The sequence below is a fragment of the Mercenaria mercenaria genome, chromosome 13 (genome assembly GCF_021730395.1).
Source record: "Mercenaria mercenaria strain notata chromosome 13, MADL_Memer_1, whole genome shotgun sequence".
Classification (NCBI taxonomy): domain Eukaryota; kingdom Metazoa; phylum Mollusca; class Bivalvia; order Venerida; family Veneridae; genus Mercenaria; species Mercenaria mercenaria.
The window spans coordinates 58,254,735-58,277,255 of record NC_069373.1 but is presented as its reverse complement, the minus strand read 5'-3'; the positions used below and the strand labels follow the sequence as shown (position 1 = coordinate 58,277,255).

Below are 22,521 nucleotides of genomic sequence, written 5' to 3'. Positions count from 1 at the left end.
ATTATTTGCACAAAATGACTTCTAAATCCATATATAAACAAGGAGCTACGTTCAATAAACGCTTGATGCCCCCATTGGCATCCTTGTCGATAGATTTTGCACCTAAGTCCAAAACGAGGTCAAGGTCAAACTGAGGTCAGGTGATGTTTGAAGATGAGGAATGGTCAAAGTTTACATATGTAAGGGGTATTGATGCTAGACGAAACAGTCTCATTTGGTTAACCAAGAGATGGCCATATAAAGCAACCTAAGTCCAAAATGAGGTCAAGGTCGAGTCGAGGTCAAACTGAGGTCAGGTGATGTCTGAAGATGAGGAATGGTCACAGGTTACATCTGCATTAGTATCAAGTCATTCTAATAAGAAGCATTGATGCTAGACGACACGGTCAAATTTGGTAAACCTCGTACGGACGGACAGGACAATCACTATATGCCTCCTGCATCAGTAGATGCTGGGGGCATAAAAACAACAAGAGGACCATGATGGTCCTGAATCGCTCACCTCTTCCCACATGATCCAGTTTTGAGTATGACGTCGTTTTTTCTATTATTTGACATAGTGACCTAGTTTTTGAGCTCATGTGACCCAGTTTTGAACTTGATCTAGATATTATCAAGATAAAAATTCTGACCAATTTTCATGAAGATCCATTGAAAAATATAGTCTCTAGAGAGGTCACAAGGTTTTTTCATTATTTGACCTATTGACCTAGTTTTCGAAGGTACGTGACCCTGTTTTGAACTTTACCTAGATATCATCAAGGTGAACATTCTCACTAATTTTCATGAAGATCTCATGAAAAATATGGCCTCTAGAGAGGTCACAAGGTTTTTCTATTTTTACACCTACTGGCCTAGTTTTTGACCGCACATGACCCAATTTCGAAACTGACCTAGATATCATCAAGGTGAACATTCAGATCAATTTTCATGAAGATCCATTGAAAAATATGGCCTCTAGAGAGGTCAAAAGATTTTAATAATTTTAGACCTACTAACCTAGTTTTTGACTGCAGTTGACCCAGTTTCATACCTGATCTAGATATCATCAAGATGAACATTCAGACCAACTTTCATACAGATCCCATGAAAAGTATGGGCTCTAGAGAAGTCACAAGGTTTTCTTATTATTTGACCTACTGACCTAGTTTTTTATGGCATGTGGCCCAGTTTCAAACTTGACCTAGATATCATCAAGGTGAACATTCTGACCAATTTTCATGAAGATCCATTCAAGGGTATGGCCTCTAGAGAGGTCACAAGGTTTTTCTATTTCAAGACCTACTGACCTAGTTTTTGATCGCAGTTGACCCAGTTTCAAACTTGACCTATTTATCATCAAGATAAACATTCAGACTAACTTTCATACAGATCCCATGAAAAATATGGCCTTTAGAGAGGTCACAACGTTTTTTTCATTATTTGACCTACTGACCTACTTTTTGAGGGCACCTGACCCACTTTCGAATTTGACCGAGATATCACCAAGATGAACATTCTGACCGATTTTTATGGAGATCCATTCACAAGTATGGCCTCTAGAGATGTCACAAGGTTTTTCTATTTTTAGACCTACTGACCTAGTTTTTGACCGCATATGACCCTGTTTCAAACTTTACCTAGATATCATCAAGATGAACATTCAGATCAACTTTCATACAGATCCCATGAAAAATATGGCCTTTAGAGAGGTCACAAGGTTTTTCTATTATTTGACCTACTGACCTAGTTTTTGAAGGCACATGACCCACTTTCGATCTTGACCTAGATATCATCAAGGTGAACATTCTGACTAATTTTCATGAAGATCTAATGAAATATATGGCCTCTAGAGAGGTCATAAGGTTTTTCTATTTTTAGACCTACTGACCTAGTTTTTGAAGGCACGTGACCCAGTTTCGAACTTGACCTAGATATCATCAAGATGAACATTCAGACCAACTTTCATACAGATCCCATGAAAAATATGGCCTCTAGAGAGGTCACAAGGTTTTTCTATTATTTGACCTACTGACCTAGTTTTTGATGGCACGTGACCCAGTTTCGAACTTGACCTAGATATCATCAAGATGAACGTTCTGACCAATTTTCATAAAGATCTTTTGAAATATATCGCCTCTAGAGAGGTCACAAGGTTTTTCTATTTTTAGACCTACTGACCTAGTTTTTGATGGCACGTGACCCAGTTTCGAACTTGACCTAGATATCATCAAGATGAACACTCTGACCAATTTTTATGAAGACCTTGTGAAATATATGGCCTCTAGAGAGGGCACAAGGTTTTTCTATTTTTAGACCTACTGACCTAATTTTTGAAGGCACGTGACCTAGTTTCAAACTTGACCTAGATATCATCAAGGTGAACATTCTGACCAATTTTCATGAAGATCCATTGAAAATTATGGCCTCTAGAGAGGTCACAAGGTTTTTCTATTTTTAGACCTACTGACCTAGTTTTCGATGGCACGTGACCCAGTTTCGAACTTGACCTAGAATTTACCAAGATGAACATTCTGACCCATTTTCATAAAGATCCCATGAAAACTGTGACCTCTAGAGATGTCACAAGGAAAAGTTTACGGACGCACGGACGACGTGCGATCACAAAAGCTCACCTTGTCACTTCGTGACAGGTGAGCTAAAAAAAAGTAATGACTGCATGCAGAAAACCAATATGTCAAATTTTGACCTTGACCTTGACCCAAGAGATCTGAGTCATTGACACAACACTCCCTTTGGACTAGATGAACATTTGTGCAAACTTATTTCAAAATCCCTCCACATTCAAAAAAGATATGGACTGGACATAAAAAAAGCAGCAAAAAATTGTGACCTTGACCTTGATCCAAGAGATATGGGTCATTGACAAGACACACCCTTGGGATTAGATGAACATTTGCGCAAACTTTTTTCAAAACCCCTCTATGTGCCAACAAGAGCTCCGCCAAGCAGGGCAATATACGCCCGAAGGGTTACATCAGAGGATGGGAGCAAAATTTAAAGGACTTGAAGTGTAAAGCCCAAAGGACAGGAACAAAAAGGGAAGAAATTCCAAAAAAATTTTAAGCCCACAAAAAAAAAAATCCTTACAAGGTAAAGGTATGTCAAAATACACCTAAACATTGGATGTATCATCCATGTTGTACCACAGAAAAGTGGTCCCGTTTTTTCTCCACGGCCAATAATAAACAAGAGGACCATGATGGTCCTGAATCGCTCACCTGTCCCAACATGACCCAGTTTTGAACTGAGTATGACGTCGTTTTTTTTCTATTATTTGACATAGTGACCTAGTTTTTGAGCTCATGTGACCCAGTTTTGAATCTGACCTAGATATCATCAAGATGAACATTCAGACCAACTTTCATACAGATCCCATGAAAAATATGGCCTCTAGAGAGGTCACAAGGTTTTTTCATTATTTGACCTACTGACCTAGTTATTGATGGCACGTGACCCAGTTTCAAACTTGACCTAGATATCATCAAGATGAACATTCTGACCAATTTTCATGAAGATCCACTCAAAAGTATGGCCTCTAGAGAGGTCACAAGCTTTTTCTATTTTTAGACCTAATGACCTAGTTTTTGACCGCAGCTGACCCAGTTTCGAAATTGATCTAGATATCATCAAGATGAACATTCAGACCAACTTTCATACAGATCCCATGAAAAATATGGCCTCTAGAGAGGTCACAATGTTTTTTCATTATTTGACCTACTGACCTAGTTATTGAAGGCACGTGACCCAGTTTTGAACCTGACCTAGACATCATCAAGATGAACATTCTGACCAATTTTCATGAAGATCCATTCAAAAGTATGGCCTCTAGAGAGGTCACAAGGTTTTTCTATTATTTGACCTAGTGACCTAGTTTTTGAAGGCACGTGACCCAGTTTCGAACTTGACCTAGATATCATCAAGATGAACATTCTGACCAATTTTCATGAAGATCATGTGAAAAATATGGCCTCTAGAGAGGTCACAAGGTTTTTCTATTTTTAGACCTACTCACCTAGTTTTTGACCGCACGTGACCCAGTTTCGAATCTGACCTAGATATCATCAAGATGAACATTCTGACCAACTTTCATAAAGATCCCATGAAAAAATATGGCTTTTAGAGAGGTCACAAGGTTTTTTTATTATTTGACCTACTGACCTAGTTATTGATGGCACGTGACCCAGTTTCAAACTTGACCTAGATATCATCAAGGTGAACATTCTGACCAATTTCATGAAGATCCATTCAAAAGTATGACCTCTACAGAGGTCACAAGGTTTTTCTATTTTTAGACCTAATGACCTAGTTTTTGCCCGCAGCTGACCCAGTTTCGAACTTGACCTAGATATCATCAAGATGAACATTCGACCAATTTTCATAAGATCCTGAAAATATGGCCTCTAGAGAGGTCACAAGGTTTTTATTATTTTGACCTACTGACCTAGTTTTTGACGCACGTGACCCAGTTTCGAACTTGACCTAGATATCATCAAGATGAACATTCTGACCAATTTTCATGAAGATCATGTGAAAAATATGGCCTCTAGAGAGGTCACAAGGTTTTTCTATTTTTAGACCTACTGACCTAGTTTTTGACCGCACGTGACCCAGTTTCGAACTTGACCTAGATATCATCAAGATGAACATTCTGACCAACTTTCATAAAGATCCCATGAAAAATGTGACCTCTTGAGAGGTCACAAGCAAAAGTTTACGCACGGACGCACGGACGCTGCACGATCACAAAAGCTCAAACTGTCACTTTGTGACATGTGAGCTAAAAAGTTTCAAAATAAGCTATTTATAGTAACATAAAAGGGAAGTAATAAAAAAAAAAAATTATTGCATGTGAACAAAAGAGGGATCTGCCAAATAAAAACAAGAGCACTGCAATGCAGAGCAATAAAAACAAAGCAAAGTCATGTATGACCTTTGACCCCTAAGTGTGACCTTGACCTTGAAGCAAGTCATCCGGACCATGCGCTCTGCATGTGGTCTCAGTGTGGTGAACATTTGTGTCAAGTTTCTTTGAAATCCTTCAAGCAGTTCAAGAGTTACACAGCAGACACGAAACAAACCGATATGACCTTTGACTCCTAAGTGTGACCTTGACCTTGAAGCGAGACATTCAAAACATACGCTCTGCACGTCGTCTCGGTGTGGTGAACATTTGTGTCAAGTTTCCTTGAAATCCTTCAAGGGGTTCAAGATTTACAGAGCAGACACGAAATTGCAAACGGGCAGACGGACACCAGCATCGTAACATAATACGTCCCTTGGGGTGTATAAAAAGATATGGACCATACACTGCAAAAATCACACATCATTTTGTGACATTGACCTGAGAGACCAGGGTCATAAGCGCGACAAACCTTCTCAATATGGTTGAAATTTGTGTCAAATTATGTTCAAATCACCCTATGAATGTTCAAGTTACAGCCTGGACAAGAATCTACACGGACCCACACACACACGGACGGAACGCGCGATTCAAATATGCCCATCTTAGGGGGCATAAAATAATAATAATAAAGCAGTATATTTACTATAGCTAATGTTTTCAACTCCTCTTCTGATGTTATTTCACAAATCTCCAACCTGAATGCTGTTTGATCAGGGTTCAAACTGAAGTCTAGGTGTTTCCGTGAATGTAAGGGAGCTAATCCCGGAAAGACCGGGGTAATCTGAGATCCACTTTCTGTTTGTGTCTGCAATTATACATACCATACACATAGTGAGATAATATTTGTAGGTACATAGATTTATGGTTCTGACAATAACAGCTGTTTCATTACAAAACAGTATTTTAGTTATGCAACAACCATTAGTTAACCTAACCAGTTCTACTGGATTCTGAACCAGCACTGTTCTCTGTATGTAACACATGAATATTTATATTCCATATTTTGTAAAGATAGATAAACAAGAGTGCCAGACTCACAAAATACACCTGTCTAAATATTCAGTTACGTAAATTCAAGGGCCATAATCTAAGAGTGCCTGGGGCGATTTGGGTGGTTACCGACTTTGGCCGAGATATTATGCCCAAAAACATTGTCACCAAGTTTGGTGCAGATCGGATGAAACCTGTTCGACTTAGTGGGCATACAAGGCTAAATTCACAGTTTTTTTGAGTAAATAAAGGGCAATAATCCAAGAGTGCCTAGGGGGATTTGGGGGGTTATCGAACTTGGCCTAGATATTATGCCCACAAACATTGTCAGAAAGTTTGGTGAAGATTGGATGAAAACTGTTCCACTTAAAGAGAGCGGACATGCTTTTGGACGCTGACTGCCCGCCTGCCACGGGTGTTCACATAATATGTCCCGCTCTTTCACAGACGGGCATACAAACAGGAATTCTATAATTATGTTCCTTGGATTTGGTTACGTGCATCTACTTAATTTCAAAACCAAAGAGTTATTTCCCTTGAATATTAATAATTTCACAGTATTATACAATATTAGAAACACTGAAATTCTATGCTTCTATGAGTGAGCCTGCATGAGGATATTGTCATGTCTTTCAAAAAGAATCTGTCAAAATTAGGACATTAAAAGTTTATCAGATTTTGCACTTACCCATTCATCAAGCCAGCTTGACACATTTACATCTACAACAAATTTATAAACCTACACAGTTATGAGACAAGGTGTGTTAAACTGGTAAAACTGATTTAAAATTGCAAGTATAAACAGGTCAGTCTTACTTTTATGCATATAGGTTTAGATATACAATCTATAGTACTGTCATCCGTGTTGAGCTTAATATCTTCATCTTCCAATGCCGATAGAGTCCCTGCCTGAAAATAGATTGTCAAGAGTATTAAGAGTTGAGTTACTGGCTGTATAAAATTATCTTCAGCTAACATCACTGTCTAGCTATCTTGCACTGCACTGGTCGCAAAGACAGAATCACAAGCTGCCAGCAGGCTAAAGGTTAATAGTAACCCGCAAATCCTCCTTACTGCCAAGCCTGATATTTCCTTCTACATCTACAACCAGTGAAAGATTCTTCTACACCCTATTTCTTGTTGACTCATACTATGAGGTACAGTCCATAAAATTAACAAACGTGTTTATAAACATGGACGGAACCAAACGGAAGGGGAAGAAGCATTTTATAGAAATATTCCAATGGCAATTTACAATACATATCCGTAGCCCTGACCAACCTATAAATCGGGCAAGTCTATTTTATAAGTACATCAACATGGCTGACCCATTTAAACGAGCTGTAGACACAATATACTCGCAGTGTTTTTCTCTTGTCTACTGATGCATGTCTGATATGCTCTTCCGCAGAAATGCTTTTACAACACGCCTTTATAATAAAAGATTTTCCTCAGAATGTTTGATTAAAGCTACTAGTAAGTGGCAAATTACAACAAGCTTTCAATAAATAGTAATAAATTGTTAACTTATGTTAAGAATTCAAAAGGTAAAATTACGCACATTCAGGAAGAAAAAGGGGAAACACTGCCAATGAATTAGGAAATGATATATAAAAGCTATTCATTATTAACTTATCACCTGTTTAGCTGCCCCAATAGCTATAACTTCTTCTGGATTTATAGTGTTGAGTATATCACAATGGGAAAACATGTCACTTATTGCTTTCTGTAATACTGGGACATTGGCTCCACCTCCACATAATATCACCTGTAAACATATAAAAAAAGTGGTGCATATCACAAATGGGCAAACATGTCATTTTAATTTATTGCTCATTGTAGTTACAAACATCTGAAACACAAATAAGGTTGTGTATATCACAGAAGGAAAATGTGTCAGTTATTGCTTGCTGTGGTATTGGATCATTGGCTCTTCCTCCACAATAATATCGCCTGCAAACACAGATTGAGTTAAGTATACCACAGTCAGAAAACATGTCGCCGCATGCAACTGGCTAAGCATTTGTTTGGCTTGCTGGCACCGCCCAGGTCTATCCAGCGTACGCCGATGTGCACCGGTCTTACGAGATAGGCAAAGCAGTGAATCATATATTTTTGCGATATAAAATTGGGTAAACATTTGGAAATTTGGGTTAGTACCAGTAAATGTAGAAACATACCGCATAAACTATTTGCTAAGTTATTTAGAACAGGCCACAAGACAAAATCATAATAAATTGGAAATTCATTTATTTGTATTTGCAGCTCAAGTGACCGGCGTACGCCTAAACGTTTGTTTATTAATAAACCGGCGAGGTATTTTTTTCTAGCCGTCCACGTGACCGGCGTGCCCCTGGTTGAGTGAAACGAACTGGTCCACAGACATTGTTGAGTAAATAACAGTCAGAAAACATGTCACTTATTGCTCGCTGTAGTATTTGGACATTGGCTCCTCTGTCCCATAATATCACCTGTAAACACACATTAAGGTCGAGTATATCACAGAAGGGAAATGTGGCCCAAGCGTTCTTGAGTTATCATCCAGAAACCGTTTAAATGTTCTGGGTCACTGTGACCTTGAAGTTTTGCCTACTGCCCTCAAAATAAATAGGGGTCATCTGCTTGTCATGATCAACCACCCTATTCTCTTTCATGATCCTAGACCTAAGCATTCCTAAGTTATCATCCAGAAACCGATTGGTCTACATACCGGCTGACAGACATCTAGAAAACAATATACTCCTACTTCTTCAAAGGGGGCATAATAACAAGTGTAATCATGATGTAAAATGATAGCTCTTTATTGAGTCAAAGCTTCTAGTAATAATCTTAAATTCTACATCTTTTCATCCTGGCTGATAATCTACGGATATCTGTGAACCTACTCTGCAATGGAACACATGGGAAGTCAGACGTAACTTTTTTGAAAATATTTATCCTAAAGGACTAATATAAATATATGTCATCCCCACTCTTCATAGTAGCTAGGCCATAAAAAAGCCTGCAACAGTTCTAAACAAACAATGGAATGTGAATTAGTAAACAAAGAAGCTATCCTCTACAATGTTTTGGTAAAAGAAAGATTCAGAATTTTACCTTATCGACAGACTTGCGTGTAAGATGTCCTGCAGACAGCACTTGGTCAATTAACTGTGAACACCTTTGTACCAGTTCACTTACACAACTTTCAAACCTTGCCCTGAACAAAATCAAAATACAGCATTATTTTTTAAACATTTTGAAACAAACATTTTATTTTTTGTAAAATTTATGCAACACAGAAACTATGCTCTGAGAAACATTCACTACATTCATAAAGCCTGCCGTTAATGAGCTGTGAATGCATACTAAAAGACAGATATATGTTTTTCCTAAGTCAAAAAGCAGCATTCAATGTTTAAGCCTGGTTAGAATTTAAAGGTTGAAGAAATGGAGAGGTGGGTAGTGAGGGTAGGGGCTAGGAGGAAGCCTGGAATTGTATGCATCACAGTGGTATGTAAATATGTAATTGTTTTGTCATGGTATAGGACTTGAATATTAAAATGGGGTGAAAGTGTGTAGGTGGCCGGGTAGCTCAGTCGGTAGAGGCCCTAGGCTGGCAGCACATTTTTCTCACCTAATGACATCTTGCGCTGACTGAATATACTCCGAGATCATGTTCACCTTGTTCTCTGTCCCATTAGAAATTCAAGGACAAATTTCATATAGCGTGTGAGTATGTCACAGTATAGGACTTGAATATTATATATTTAATGGAGAAAAAGTGTAGATGGCCGGGTAGCTCAGTCGGTAGAGCATTGGAATGGTATTCTGAGGCCCCGGGCTCGAGTCCCAGTATGGCTGCACATTTTCTCACCCAATGACAGTTTAATACATTACCTGGACACTTTTGTATCAAAATCCATTCCATCATACAGGGAGTCTACAGCACAATGAACATTGTCCATCTTTGACATTGTGTGTTTACAGATCTCCGCTTGTCTACGTAGTTTGGCCATGGCTCGCTTGTTATCCGATATATCATTTCGACTTTTTCTGAAACAAACATAAAAATACCGCTACAGATTTCAGACAGATACTTGGCAGTTGTATATGTTACAAAAGAAAAATATTGTAAACATGAAATGGTAAGATAGGTTACAGCACTTCTTTTCAAAAAATATTAAAGACGCCTGTGTCCTAACATTTTGTAAATAAATAGTACAATATTTTTCACAATTGTGAACATCTTTTTGGATGCCCATCATTTATTGTATTAAATCATATCTAGCATAATACCCTGTCTTGAGTTACTTCACTAAACAGAACCTGATCTATCTGTTAACCTTTAGCCTGCTAAATTTCTACAAGAGGGCCATCATGGCCCTATACCGCTCACCTGTTATCATTAGAAAAAATATCTAAGTCCAAAGGACAGGAACAACAAAAGGAAGAAATTTAACCAAAAAGGAAGAAAAAAAGTCTTACAAGGTACAGATATGTCAAAATGCACCTAAAAATTGGAGGCACCATCCATGTTGTACCACAGAAAAGTGGTCTCGGTTTTCCCTACGGCCAATAATAAAAAAAGTTACTAAAAAAAAAAAGCTATTTATAGTAACGTAAAAGGGAAGTAATTGAAAAAAAATTATTGTAAGTGAACAAAAAAAAGGATCTGCCAAAGAAATCTGTTGACATAAATGAAATTTCAGATCAGTATCTTCATTAGTTACGGAGATATACCCATTTTAATTTGAAATAAAAAGAGGTAATTTGAAATAAAATCAGTCCATAGTTATCTACCCTGATTGTCTCAGTCCAACTAATGACAATAATGAAATTTCAAATAAGTCCTATAAGTACTTACTGATATAAATCTGTTTTGATTACAATCAGGGGAGGTAATCAGATATAAAATAACTCTGGAACCTACGATTGGATCTGATTTGTCATGGAATCCAAGATTTATTGTTGTTGAAGAAATTTTGGAAGTTGTATCAAATAAAACCATAAATGAAGTCTCTATATGGCTGCAAAAGCCAAAATAGCTAATTTTGGACCTATAAGGGGCCACTCTGGAACCCATGATGGAATTTGGCCAGTTCAAGAATGGAACCAAGACCTTGTGGTGATACAAGTTGTGTACAAGTTTGGTTAAAATCAAATCATAAATGAAGCTGCTATTGTGCAGACAAGGTCAAAATAGCTAATTTTGGCCCTTTCAGGGGCCATAACTCTGGAACTCATTATGGGATCTAGACGGTTCAAGAAAGGAATCGAGATCTTATGGTGACACAAGTTTTGTGCAAGTTTGATTAAATTCAAATCATAAACTAGAGATGCTTTTGAGAAAAGCGCATGTCTCCCACAACTACCCCTATGAAAAATGTTAGTTTCTCTAGATGTTTAAGACGAGTGGATCCAATTAGATGGTCTGGATGAGTGGATCCATCAGTAATTCAAGGGTCATAAATCAAAAGTGCCTGGACGGATTTGGCTAGTTATCGAACTTGGGTAAGGTCTTATGGCCAAACATATTTTGTTCAAGTTTGGTGAAGATAGGATGAGAAATGTTCGACTCAGAGAGCGGACAAGAGTAAACAGATGGATTTTTTTCGGTAATTCAAGGGCCGTAACTCTAAAATGCCCGGACCGATTTGGCTAGTTATTGAACTTGGCCGAGGTCTCATGGTCAAACACATTTTGTTCAAGTTTGGTGAAGATCGGATGAGAAATGTTTGATTAAGAGTCCGGACAAGAGTAAAAAGGCCGATTTTTCGATAATTCAAGGGCCGTAACTCCAAAATGCCTGGACCGATTTGGCTAGTTATCATACTTGGCCGAGTCTCATGGTCAAACACATTTTGTTCAAGTTTGGTGAAGATCGGATGAGAAATGTTTGATTAAGAGTCCGGACATGAGTAAAAAGGCCAATTTTTCGATAATTCAAGGGCCGTAACTCCAAAATGCCTGGACTGATTTGGCTAGTTATCGAACTTGGCCGAGGTCTCATGGTCAAACACATTTTGTTTAAGTTTGGAGAAGATTGGATGAGAAATATTCGAATTAGAGTGCGGACAAGAGTAAAAAGACCGATTTTTGGTAATTCAAGGGCCATAACTCCAAGACCCCTTGACTGATTTGGCTAGTTAACGAACTTGGCCGAGGTCTTATGGTCAAACACATTTTGTTCAAGTTTGGTGAAAATCGGATGAGAAATGTTCGACTTAGAGTGCGGACAAGCTTTGTGACAGACACACAGACAGACACACACACACATATACACAGACTGGAGTAAATCAAAATGTCTCCCACACCAATGTGTGGTGGGAGACATAATGAAGCAGCTATTGTGCAGACAAAGTCAAAATAGCTAATTTTGGCCCTTTCAGGGGCCATAACTCTGGAACCCATAATGGAATCTGGCCAGTTCAAGAAAGGAACCAAGATCTTATGGTGATACAAGTTGTGTGCCAGTTTGGTAAAAATCAAATCATAAATAAAGCTGCTATTATGCAGACAAGGTCAAAATAGGTAATTTTGGCCCTTTCAGGGGCCATAATTCTGGAACCCATAATGGGATCTGGCCAGTTCAAGAAAGGAACCAAAATCTTATGGTGATACAAGTTGTGTGCAAGTTTGGTTAAAACAAAATCATAAATGAAACCACTATCGTGCAGACAAGAAATTGTTGCCGGCAGCAAGCTAAAGGTTAATATAACATGAATTACTTAAACAAGAGGGCCATGATGGCCCTATATTGCTCACCTGTTATCATTGCACTTGAGGACAAGAAGGTCCTCAGAAAAAATATCTAAGTCCAAAGGACAGGAACAACAAAGGGAAGAAATTTAACCAAAAAGAAAAAAAAATCTAACAAGGTATAGATATGTTAAAATACATCTAAAAATTGGAGGTACCATCCATGTTGTACCACAGAAAACTGGTCTCGTGTTTTCCCTACGGCGAATAATAAAAAAAGTTACTAAAAATAAGCTATTTATAGTAACATAAAAGGGAAGTAATTAAAAAAAAAATATTGTAAGTGGACAAAAGAAGGATCTGCCAAATAAATCTGTCGACATGAAATTTCAGATCAGTATCTTCATTAGTTATGGAGATATAACAATTTTAATTTGAAATAAAGGGAGGTAATTTGACATAAAATCAGTCCATAGTTATCAACCCTGATTGTCTCAGTCCAGTTAATAACAATAATGAAATTTCAAATAAGTCCTGTAAGTACTTACTGATATAAATTCATTTTGATTACAATCAGGGGAGGTAATCAGATATAAAATAACTCTGGAACCTATGATTGGATCTGATTTGCCATGGAATCCAAGATTTCTTGTTGTTGAAGGTATTTTGGAAGTTTGTATCAAATAAAACCATAAATGAAGTCTCTATATGGCTGCAAAAGCCAAAATAGACAATTTTGGACCTTTAAGGGGCCATAACTCTGGCACCCATGATGGAATCTGGCCAGTTGAAGAAAGGAAGCAAGATCTTGTGGTGATACAAGTTGTGTGCAAGTTTGGTTAAAATCAAATCATAAATAAAGCTGCTATTGTGCAGACAAGATCAAAATAGCTTATTTTGGCCCTTTTAGGGGCCATAACTCTGGAACCCATTATGGGATCTGGCCGGTTCAAGAAAGGAATCGAGATCTTATGGTGACACAAGTTTTGTGCAAGTTTGATTAAATTCAAATCATAAATGAAACTGCTATTGTGCAGACAAGGTCAAAATAGCTAATTCTGGCCCTTTCAGGGGCCATCACTCTGGAACCCATAAAGGAATCTCGCCAGTTCAAGAAAGGAACCGAGATCTTATGGTGATACAAGTTGTGTGCAAGTTTGGTTAAAATCAAATCATAAATGAAGCTGCTATTGTGCAGACAAGGTTAAAATAGCTAATTTTGGCCCTTTCAGGGGCCATAACTCTGGAACCCATAATGGAATCTGTCCAGTTCAAGAAAGGAACTAAGATCTTATGGTGATACAAGTTGTGTGCCAGTTTGGTAAAAATCAAATCATAAATAAAGCTGCTATTGTGCAGACAAGGTCAAAATAGGTAATTTTGGCCCTTTCAGGGGCCATAACTCTGGAACCCATAATGGGATCTGGCCAGTTCAAGAAAGGAACCGTGACCTTATGGTGATACAAGTTGTGTGCAAGTTTGGTTAAAATAAAATAATAAATGAAACCACTATCGTGCAGACAAGAAATTGTTGACGGACGCACGGACACACGACGGACGAAGGGGTGATCACAAAAGCTCACCTTGTCACTATGTGACAGGTGAGCTAAAAATGTAATGGTTGTTAATGTAACTATAAATTTACTAACAGAATTCTTAATATTTTTTTTTCACTCAACCACCTCTCAAAGTAGTCAGCTTTAGTTGTTGTGAATATTATAAATTCATTTCCGTTTCATCTGAGAAGGGGCCTTTCACATGCCCCAGCTATATTATATAGAGAAAACAGTTCCTGGGATACATTCATTGTAGGGGCATCTGGTTAGAACCATATTTCTTCAGAAACCCTCAAATATACATTTTTTAATACCCTGAGAACCTGAGTCACACTGACACAATCTAGGTCATATGGTGACTATTCAAGCTTTCTGATGATGAAGACCCAGGTGCCCTTCTGTGCATTATATCATCATTGACCAGCTCCTGGGTAGTACCACTGACCTGCCGTAAGCCAACTGGATGGCTTCCTCACTTGAAGAATTTTAGAGAGGTTTAAAACCCACATTGGTGAGGGGCAGGTGATTCAAAGTCAGTGACCTAAGCCACTCAGTCACAGAGGCCCCTTTGATACCTGAGAAAGATTACCAGAGAAACACTTTAGTAAATGGAAAATTCTGTTCTCTCATAGTCAATTTTAAATTTCTTACTAAGAGGTTGATGAACACAGACCCATTATCAGTTATTAGTAAGACCATACCTTTTATATTCTACAACTAGGTATTTCATCAGTTCATCTGTAAAGAGGTCACCCCCGAGTGTGGAGTCTGTAACTGACGTAGATACCTGGTACATTCCATTGTGAACATTGACCACCGACACCTCAGCTGATACACCACCTAGCCTAAACACTAGTACTGATCTGTAGTAAGAAATGAATGTTTTGTATATCAGTGAGGAGCTTTACTGTTTAGTTACTGGCTAAACTCCCTCTATATTCCAGGGTATAAATGAAGGATGACACTTGCATTGTAAATGACATCATAATTAACCACATTTACAAATGAATGTATAAATTCTTGGGCTACACAGAAGGAAGTGCTTTAAAATAAACATGTGTTTTATTTCATTTCTTTTATAACTTGTAGATAAGAAAGGAATGTATCACATGTTGTAGGAGCTAATGAGAAGGTATCTTCCAGCTGGAATCTGAATAGTCCTACCCATACCAACAGCCAGTGAAAGATTCTTATATTAACTGCTCCCATTACTACATCTACGACCTTATACTTCTTAAGTCATCAAAGTGTTAGTTCTTATTCAAATTTAAAAGGCCCCCCACGCCCCTCCCCCTGCGTCTAGAGGAATGAAAGCCTTCTTTAAGCATGCTGCCACAAATAATGACAAAGTAATGAATACATACTGACACATCTATCAAAAACAGTAACATTCATAAGAGCATGTAATATCTAGATTATCTTTATATTTAATTTGGCTAATACACTGCTTTTGAACATAAAGGTAGATCCTTTGGAAGCATAAAACCTAAGTAAACACACACCACCAGACTCAGGTTTACTAGGTTGTTCAAGAGAAGTAAAGGAAACTGGAACAACCTTAAATTTCCCTAGCATTGGCTGGAGTGGAACTCTTCTTACACAGCAAAGATTGCCCTGACTCCAAAATCTAACAAGAGCTGTCAGAAGACAGCAACGCTTGATTATTTTACAGCAACAGCCTTGTCAATTGAACTAAATGTCAAAAAAGGGGGCATAATTTTGTAAATTTGTTTGTTCGCAGTCTGTTTTGGGTTTAATGCCGTTTTTCAACAATATTTCAGTTATGTAACGGAGGGCAGTTAACCTTACTAGTGTTCCGGGATTCTGTACCAGAACAAACCTGTTCTCCGCAGTCCGCAATTAACTGCCAACTTACCCACATGAATCAGAGGTGGAGGAAGGATTATTTCAGACACAATGTCTTCTATCAAATCATCATGGAGAACATATGCCTTGCCCGGGGATCAAACTCACGACCTCGCAATCCATAGATCTGCACTCTCCCAACTGAGCTAAGCGGGTGGTTTCAATTTTGTAAAAATGCAAACTAAAGTTATGGAACCTGTACATGTCAGTTCATCACAGTGGACAAGTGTGAGAAGTTTAAATCCATTTCCTTAAGTGGGTACTAAGAAACCAGCTTACATACAAAAATTCAGCAAAAAAAAACTGCTAAGTTGAAAAAGAGGCATACCTTTGTAAAAATACAACTATAGTCCAGTTACAATATGTAACCTTAAATCAAAGGAACTGTAAAAATAGACCTACCCACTATAAGTGACATCAGTCTGTCCAATATCATATGCTAACAAAGCTGCTGATGGTTCAGATACCATGCGTAGAATGTTGAAACCAGCTTGATTAGCTGCCGAGCTGTAAATCATAAAAACATAGGTACTTCCTAGTAAACACCATAGTTAAATATACAAGAGTTAAGATGTCAAAAAACCTTAAGTAGAATAGTCAAGAACACATGTACTTATAGTAAAATCTGAGCTCAAACATGCAATATTTAATTTAAAAACATATGATCTGGTGACAATGGGTGAGGGATATTTTGATTTTGCATGTAAAACAAACTAATTTCTATTTTGTGTGTAATAATGATCTTTAATAACCAAATTGCTGTACCTTTTTTAAAGACAGTACCAATGGAACATATAATTTGTTAGGTTTCTTCTATGTTAGCTTATATTATATACAAGTCACACACATTTTGAACTTAGGGCAATAATTTGAACAATTATGGTAGACAGTACAACTCTGATATCACATGCAAAACATCAAGGCTCTAGCTATTATTGATTCAGAGAAAAAGATTTTCAAAGTTTCTTATATATAAGTCTATGGTAAGTACATGTTACACACAGGGGCATGGCCATTTTTGGCCTTATGGCAATAATTTGGACAGTTATGGTAGAGAGTCATGTCCTTATATCACATGCCAAATATCAAAGCTCAAGTGAAAAAGATTTTCGAAGTCCGATAGTCTGATAAAATTATTTTAAAATTGGGCCAGCAGTTTTATACAAGAAGATTTTCTAAATTTCCACTATATACATATAGGGAAAAGTAACTCCGCCCTCTGGCAGCCATGTTTTTAGACGAATTGGAATAATTTGAACAATCTTGGTAGAGGGTCACACAAGGACCATTCGTGTAAAAATATTTTAAAATCGAGCCAGCAGTTTCATACGAGACGATTGTTTTAATTTCCATTATATATGCATAATATATAGAAGTGACCATTCCCCCTGGCAGCCATGTTTTTCGACAAATCGGTATAACCTTAAAATCTCTGTAAAGGGTCACACATGGACCATTTGTGCAAAATTATTTTTAAATCAGTTTCACACAAGTTTCCACTATATACACATAAGGAAAAGTGACCACGCCCCCAGGTGGCCATGTTTTTTGACCAATCAGTACAACTTGAACAATCTTGATACAAGGTGACACAAGAACTATTTGTGTGAAATTATTTCAAAATCAGACCAGTGCCATTTTTCCATTTTTAGCCCTGGTGGCCCCTATGTGCAACCAAGCTTTCTGCTCAGGTGAGCTTCAAACACAAACAAACAATACAAACAAGTGACCATTCCCTGTGGTGACCTTGCTTTTGACAAATCAGAATAATTTAAACTAAGTCAGTACACTACAGGGTCACCTAATAATCATTTCTGTAAAACTAATTTCAAAATCAGATCAGCACTTTACGATTACGGTATGTGCTCGCAGCCAGTTTTTGATAAATCTAAACTATCTAAACAAAAGGACCATGATGGTCTGAATCGCCCCACCCATTCCACATGACCCCGTGTTCAACGAGTATGACATCGTTATTTCTATTATTGACATAGTGACCTAGTTTTTGAGCACATGTGACCCAGATATCATCAAGATAAAAAAATTCTGACCAATTTCATGAAGATCCATTCAAAAACTGGCCTTTTAGAGAGGTCACAAGGTTTTTCTATTATTTGACCTAATGACCTAGTTTTTGAAGGCACGTGACCACTTTTAAACTTGACCTAGTATCATCAAGGTGAACATTCTCACCAATTTTCATGAAGATCTCGTGAAAAATATGGCCTCTAGGAGGTCACAAGGTTTTTCTATTTTTCGACTACTGACCCAGTTTTTTAAAGCACATGACCTAGTTTTCGAACCTGACCCCAGAAGTCATCAAGCTGAACATTCTCACCAATTTTCATGAAGATCCATTGAGAAATATGGCCTCTAGAGAGGTCACAAGGTTTTTTCATTTTTAGACTTACTGAACCTAGTTTTTGACCCCCCGTGACCAGTTTTGAATCTGACTTAGATATCATCAAGATGAACATTCTGACCAATATCAGAAGATCTCATGAAAAATATGGCCTCTAGAGAGGTCACAAGGTTTTTTTTATTTTTTGATCGACTGACCTAGTTTTAATCCACGTGACCCAGTTTCGAACTCGACCTAGATATCTCAAGGTGAACATTCTGACCAATTTTCATGAAGATTCCTTGAGAAAAATGGCCACTAGAGAGGTCACAAGGTTTTTCTATTTTAGACTATGACCTAGTTTTGACCCCACATGACCAGTTCGAACTTGACTAGTATCAAGGTGAACCCTTCTGACCAATATTCATGAAGATCTCATGAAAAATATGGTTCCTTAGAGAGGGTCACCAAGGTTTTTTATTTTTGATCTACTGACCTAGTTTTTAAAACCCACGTGACCCAGTTTTGACCTTGACCTAGATATTTCAATGAAAAATTTGACCAATTTCATGAAAAATGCATTGAGAAAATATGCTCTAGAGAGGTCACAAGGTTTTTCTATTTTTAGACCCAATGACCTAGTTTTTTGACCTACGTGACCAGTTTCAAACTTGACCTAGATATCATCAAGATAACATTCTGACCAATACATGAAGATCTCATGAAAAATATGGCCCCTAGAGAGGTCACAAAGGGTTTTTTTATTTTTAGACTACTGACCCAGTTTTTGACCCCACGTGACCCAGTTTCGAACTTGACTAGATATCATCAAGGTGAACATTCTGACCAATTTTCATGAAGATCTTGTGAAATATTTTGGGCCCCTAGAAGAGGTCACAGGTTTTTCTATTTTTAGACCTACTGACCTAGTTTTGATGGCACGTGACCCAGTTTTTGAACTTGACCTAGATATCATCAGATGAACATTCTGACCAACTTTCATAAAGATCCCATGAAAAATGTGACCTCTAGAGTGGTCACAAGCAAAAGTTTACGGACGCACGGACGCACTGACGCACGGACGACGGACACCGCGCGATCACAAAAGCTCACCTTGTCACTTTCTGACAGGTGAGCTAAAAAACCAAACTTTGTAGAGTAGACTATCACTTAAGGAACATTTGTGTAGAATTATTTTACATCTGGAATAGAGGTTTTGATAACTTATACTGTAAACATATACAGCAAAGTCAGCATGCACTCAGGTGGCAATGTTTTTTGACAAATCAAAATAATTTTAACACATAATAAATTTTTCAATAAAATCATTCTGAAACCATGCAAACACTTCCTTAGAAAAGACTCTCAAAGTTTTCACTATACATAAATGAAGAAAATCTGCAACACCTCTGGTGGCTTATTTTTCAAAGCTGCAGAATGAACTGATGGAATATAACAGAATATCCTAAGGGACATTTTTGTGATATCATTTTGCGATCAAACCACCCAGTTTTGAAAAGAAGATTACCACAGTTTGCAATATAGCCATATACATTTGTACAACAAATGGGATATTGGGTAGCTCACCGGCACCCAAGGAAAATTTGTGTGAAAATATTCTAAAATCAGGCCATCAGTTTTAGAGTATTAAAAGATTGTCCAAGTTTTCATTTTAGCCATATAAAGAAAACAAGTCCTGCCCTTAAGCAGCCATATTTTTTAACATATCAACATGGACTGAAGGAATTTGGTGATGGGACAACCCAGGGACGTTTCAAAAAAAAATTTGAAATTGGGCCTGCAGTTTAGCTAGAGAAGATTTCCAAACTTTTCAATACAGCCTATAATGTGAAATTATTCTGAAATTAAGCAAGTGTTCTATAAGGTGAAGATGTTTAAAAGGACTAGGTAGATTTGAAGGAATTTGAAAGAGGTCCACATGAGCAGTATGCCTGTGATGTTTGACTGAAATGAGCTTCGAGTTTTATGAGATGTTCTTTAAAGAAATTTGGACGAGATGTTTTAAAACAAGAGCTGTCTGATGACAGCGCGCTCGACTATTCGAAGAATTGATTTAAAAATGGGGTCAAAATATTTCCAAGGATATTCAGACAAAAGAAATAAATAGATTAGACAAACAATGTTCCTGTATTACTATGATTTCGACAAGTCTTGCACTAAATGGCAATATATGAGCCAATTTCAAAGTCCAAAAATGGCCATAATTCAGTCAAAATAGTTATGTACTGTTGCCTACAGATGGAAATCATAATGATAAACAAGTGTTCAAAGTTTAAAAGCCATATGTCAAATAGTTTTGACAATACATGGACTTGTATGAAAACAGAACTAATTTCAAAGTCCAAAAAGGGCCATAATTCAGCCAAAATAGATGACAGAGTTATTTTCTCTTTCCTACAGATAGAGACTATTATACTAAACAAGTGATAAAAGTTTCAAAGCCATATGTCAAACACTTTACAAAAAATATAAACTGGTACGAAAACTTAACCAAGATTTCTAAGTCAAAAGGGGCCATAATTCAGCCAAAATCCTTGATGGAGTTATGTACTCCTGCCTATAACTGGACATGGTGATGGTAAACAGGTGTTGAAAGTTTCAAAGCTTTATCTCAAAAGACTTTGTCAAAATATGAACTGGTACGAAAAACTTAACCAAGATTTCTAAGTCGAAAGGGGCCATAATTCAGCCAAAATCCCTGATGGAGTTATGTACTCCTGCCTATAACTGGACATGGTGATGGTAAACAGGTGTTGAAAGTTTCAAAGCTTTATCTCAAAAGACTTTGTCAAAATATGAACTGGTACGAAATATTAACCAAGATTTCTAAATCGAAAGGGGCCATAATTCAGCCAAAATCCCTGATGGAGTTATGTACTCTTGCCTATAACTGGCCATGATGATGGTAAACAAGTGTTGAAAGTTTCAAAGCTTTATCTCAAAAGACTTTGTCAAAATATGAACTGGTACGAAAAACTTAACCATGATTTCTAAGTCAAAAGGGGCCATAATTCAGCCAAAATGCTTGATGGAGTTATGTGCTCTTGCCTATAACTGGCCATGATGATGGTAAACAAGTGTTGAAAGTTTCAAAGCTTTATCTTAAAATACTTTGTCAAAATATGAACTGGTACGAAAAACTTAACCATGATTTCTAAGTCAAAAGGGGCCATAATTCAGCCAAAATCCTTGATGGAGTTACGTGCTCTTGCCTATAACTGGCCATGATGATGGTAAACCAGTGTTGAAAGTTTCAAAGCTTTATCTCAAAAGACTTTGTCAAAATGTGGACTGGTACGAAAAACTTAACCAAGGTGTGACGCCGACGCCGACGCCGTGGTGAGTAGGATAGCTCTACTTATTCTTCGAATAGTCGAGCTAAAAACTGTGGACAACAGACAGACATTCAATGATTCTGAAGCTATAAACCTACTAAAAACATGCAATAAAAACAAATCTAATGTATTCAGAATGAAATAAACAAAATTTGTGCAGCAATATTTGTATATTGCATGCATTACCCAATAGCCTTTTTCTGGTCCATATTGAAGTGTGTAGGCACAGCGAGCACCGAGTCCTGAGAACCACTTCCTCCATGACTTTGAGCAGTCTCTGACAGTAAAACAGACACTTTATACTGCATATACTTATTATGAGTCATGTTCTAAACAGGCATTATTTTTTTTTACAAACACTGATGAGTACAAATAACACTGAACTACATATTCTGTTTTGTAATACTCTCAGATGCTACTGTTTAAGCACGAAATGGTTATCTTTTAAAATGTCTGAAAATGTAAATGAACTAAAATCCAAAAAATTTCCATTAAACTTTAACCTCTAAGAGAGAACAACTGGTCATTTCCCTCTGTAGCCAAGTGTTAGAGCACCCTCTTAAAATGCGAGAGGTCGCGTGTTCGATCTGCAGCCGCGTCATAAGAAAGACGTAGCTTCCTTGCTTGTCGCTCAGCATTAAGAGGATAGTGCAAGGACTTATTAGCCCGGTGTCAGTATAATGTGACTGGGTTGGGTATCACATCACATGTCTATGGCGTGATATTTCAGTGAGGCAGCACTATAAAGTTGGGCATTGTGCTGACTGCTACAAGTAGACACCATCTCTTATATGACTGAAAAATTATTGAAAAAGACTTTAAACC

The 22,521-nt window shown here is 37.5% G+C and overlaps 1 protein-coding gene across 1 annotated transcript in view; it reads right to left on the bottom strand.

Annotated features, from left to right (window-relative positions):
* LOC123530021 (heat shock 70 kDa protein 14-like) overlaps positions 1-22,521 on the bottom strand; it is a 34,784-nt gene that overhangs the window by 1,987 nt on the left and 10,276 nt on the right. Inside the window, exons 5-12 of the mRNA XM_045310704.2 lie at positions 21,883-21,973; positions 16,402-16,506; positions 14,835-14,996; positions 9,776-9,931; positions 8,993-9,095; positions 7,536-7,664; positions 6,713-6,805; positions 5,550-5,711 (exon numbers count right to left, since the gene is read on the bottom strand). Of these exons, the coding sequence (XP_045166639.2) occupies positions 5,550-5,711; positions 6,713-6,805; positions 7,536-7,664; positions 8,993-9,095; positions 9,776-9,931; positions 14,835-14,996; positions 16,402-16,506; positions 21,883-21,973 (1,001 nt within the window). The remainder of the gene's footprint in view (positions 1-5,549; positions 5,712-6,712; positions 6,806-7,535; positions 7,665-8,992; positions 9,096-9,775; positions 9,932-14,834; positions 14,997-16,401; positions 16,507-21,882; positions 21,974-22,521) is intronic.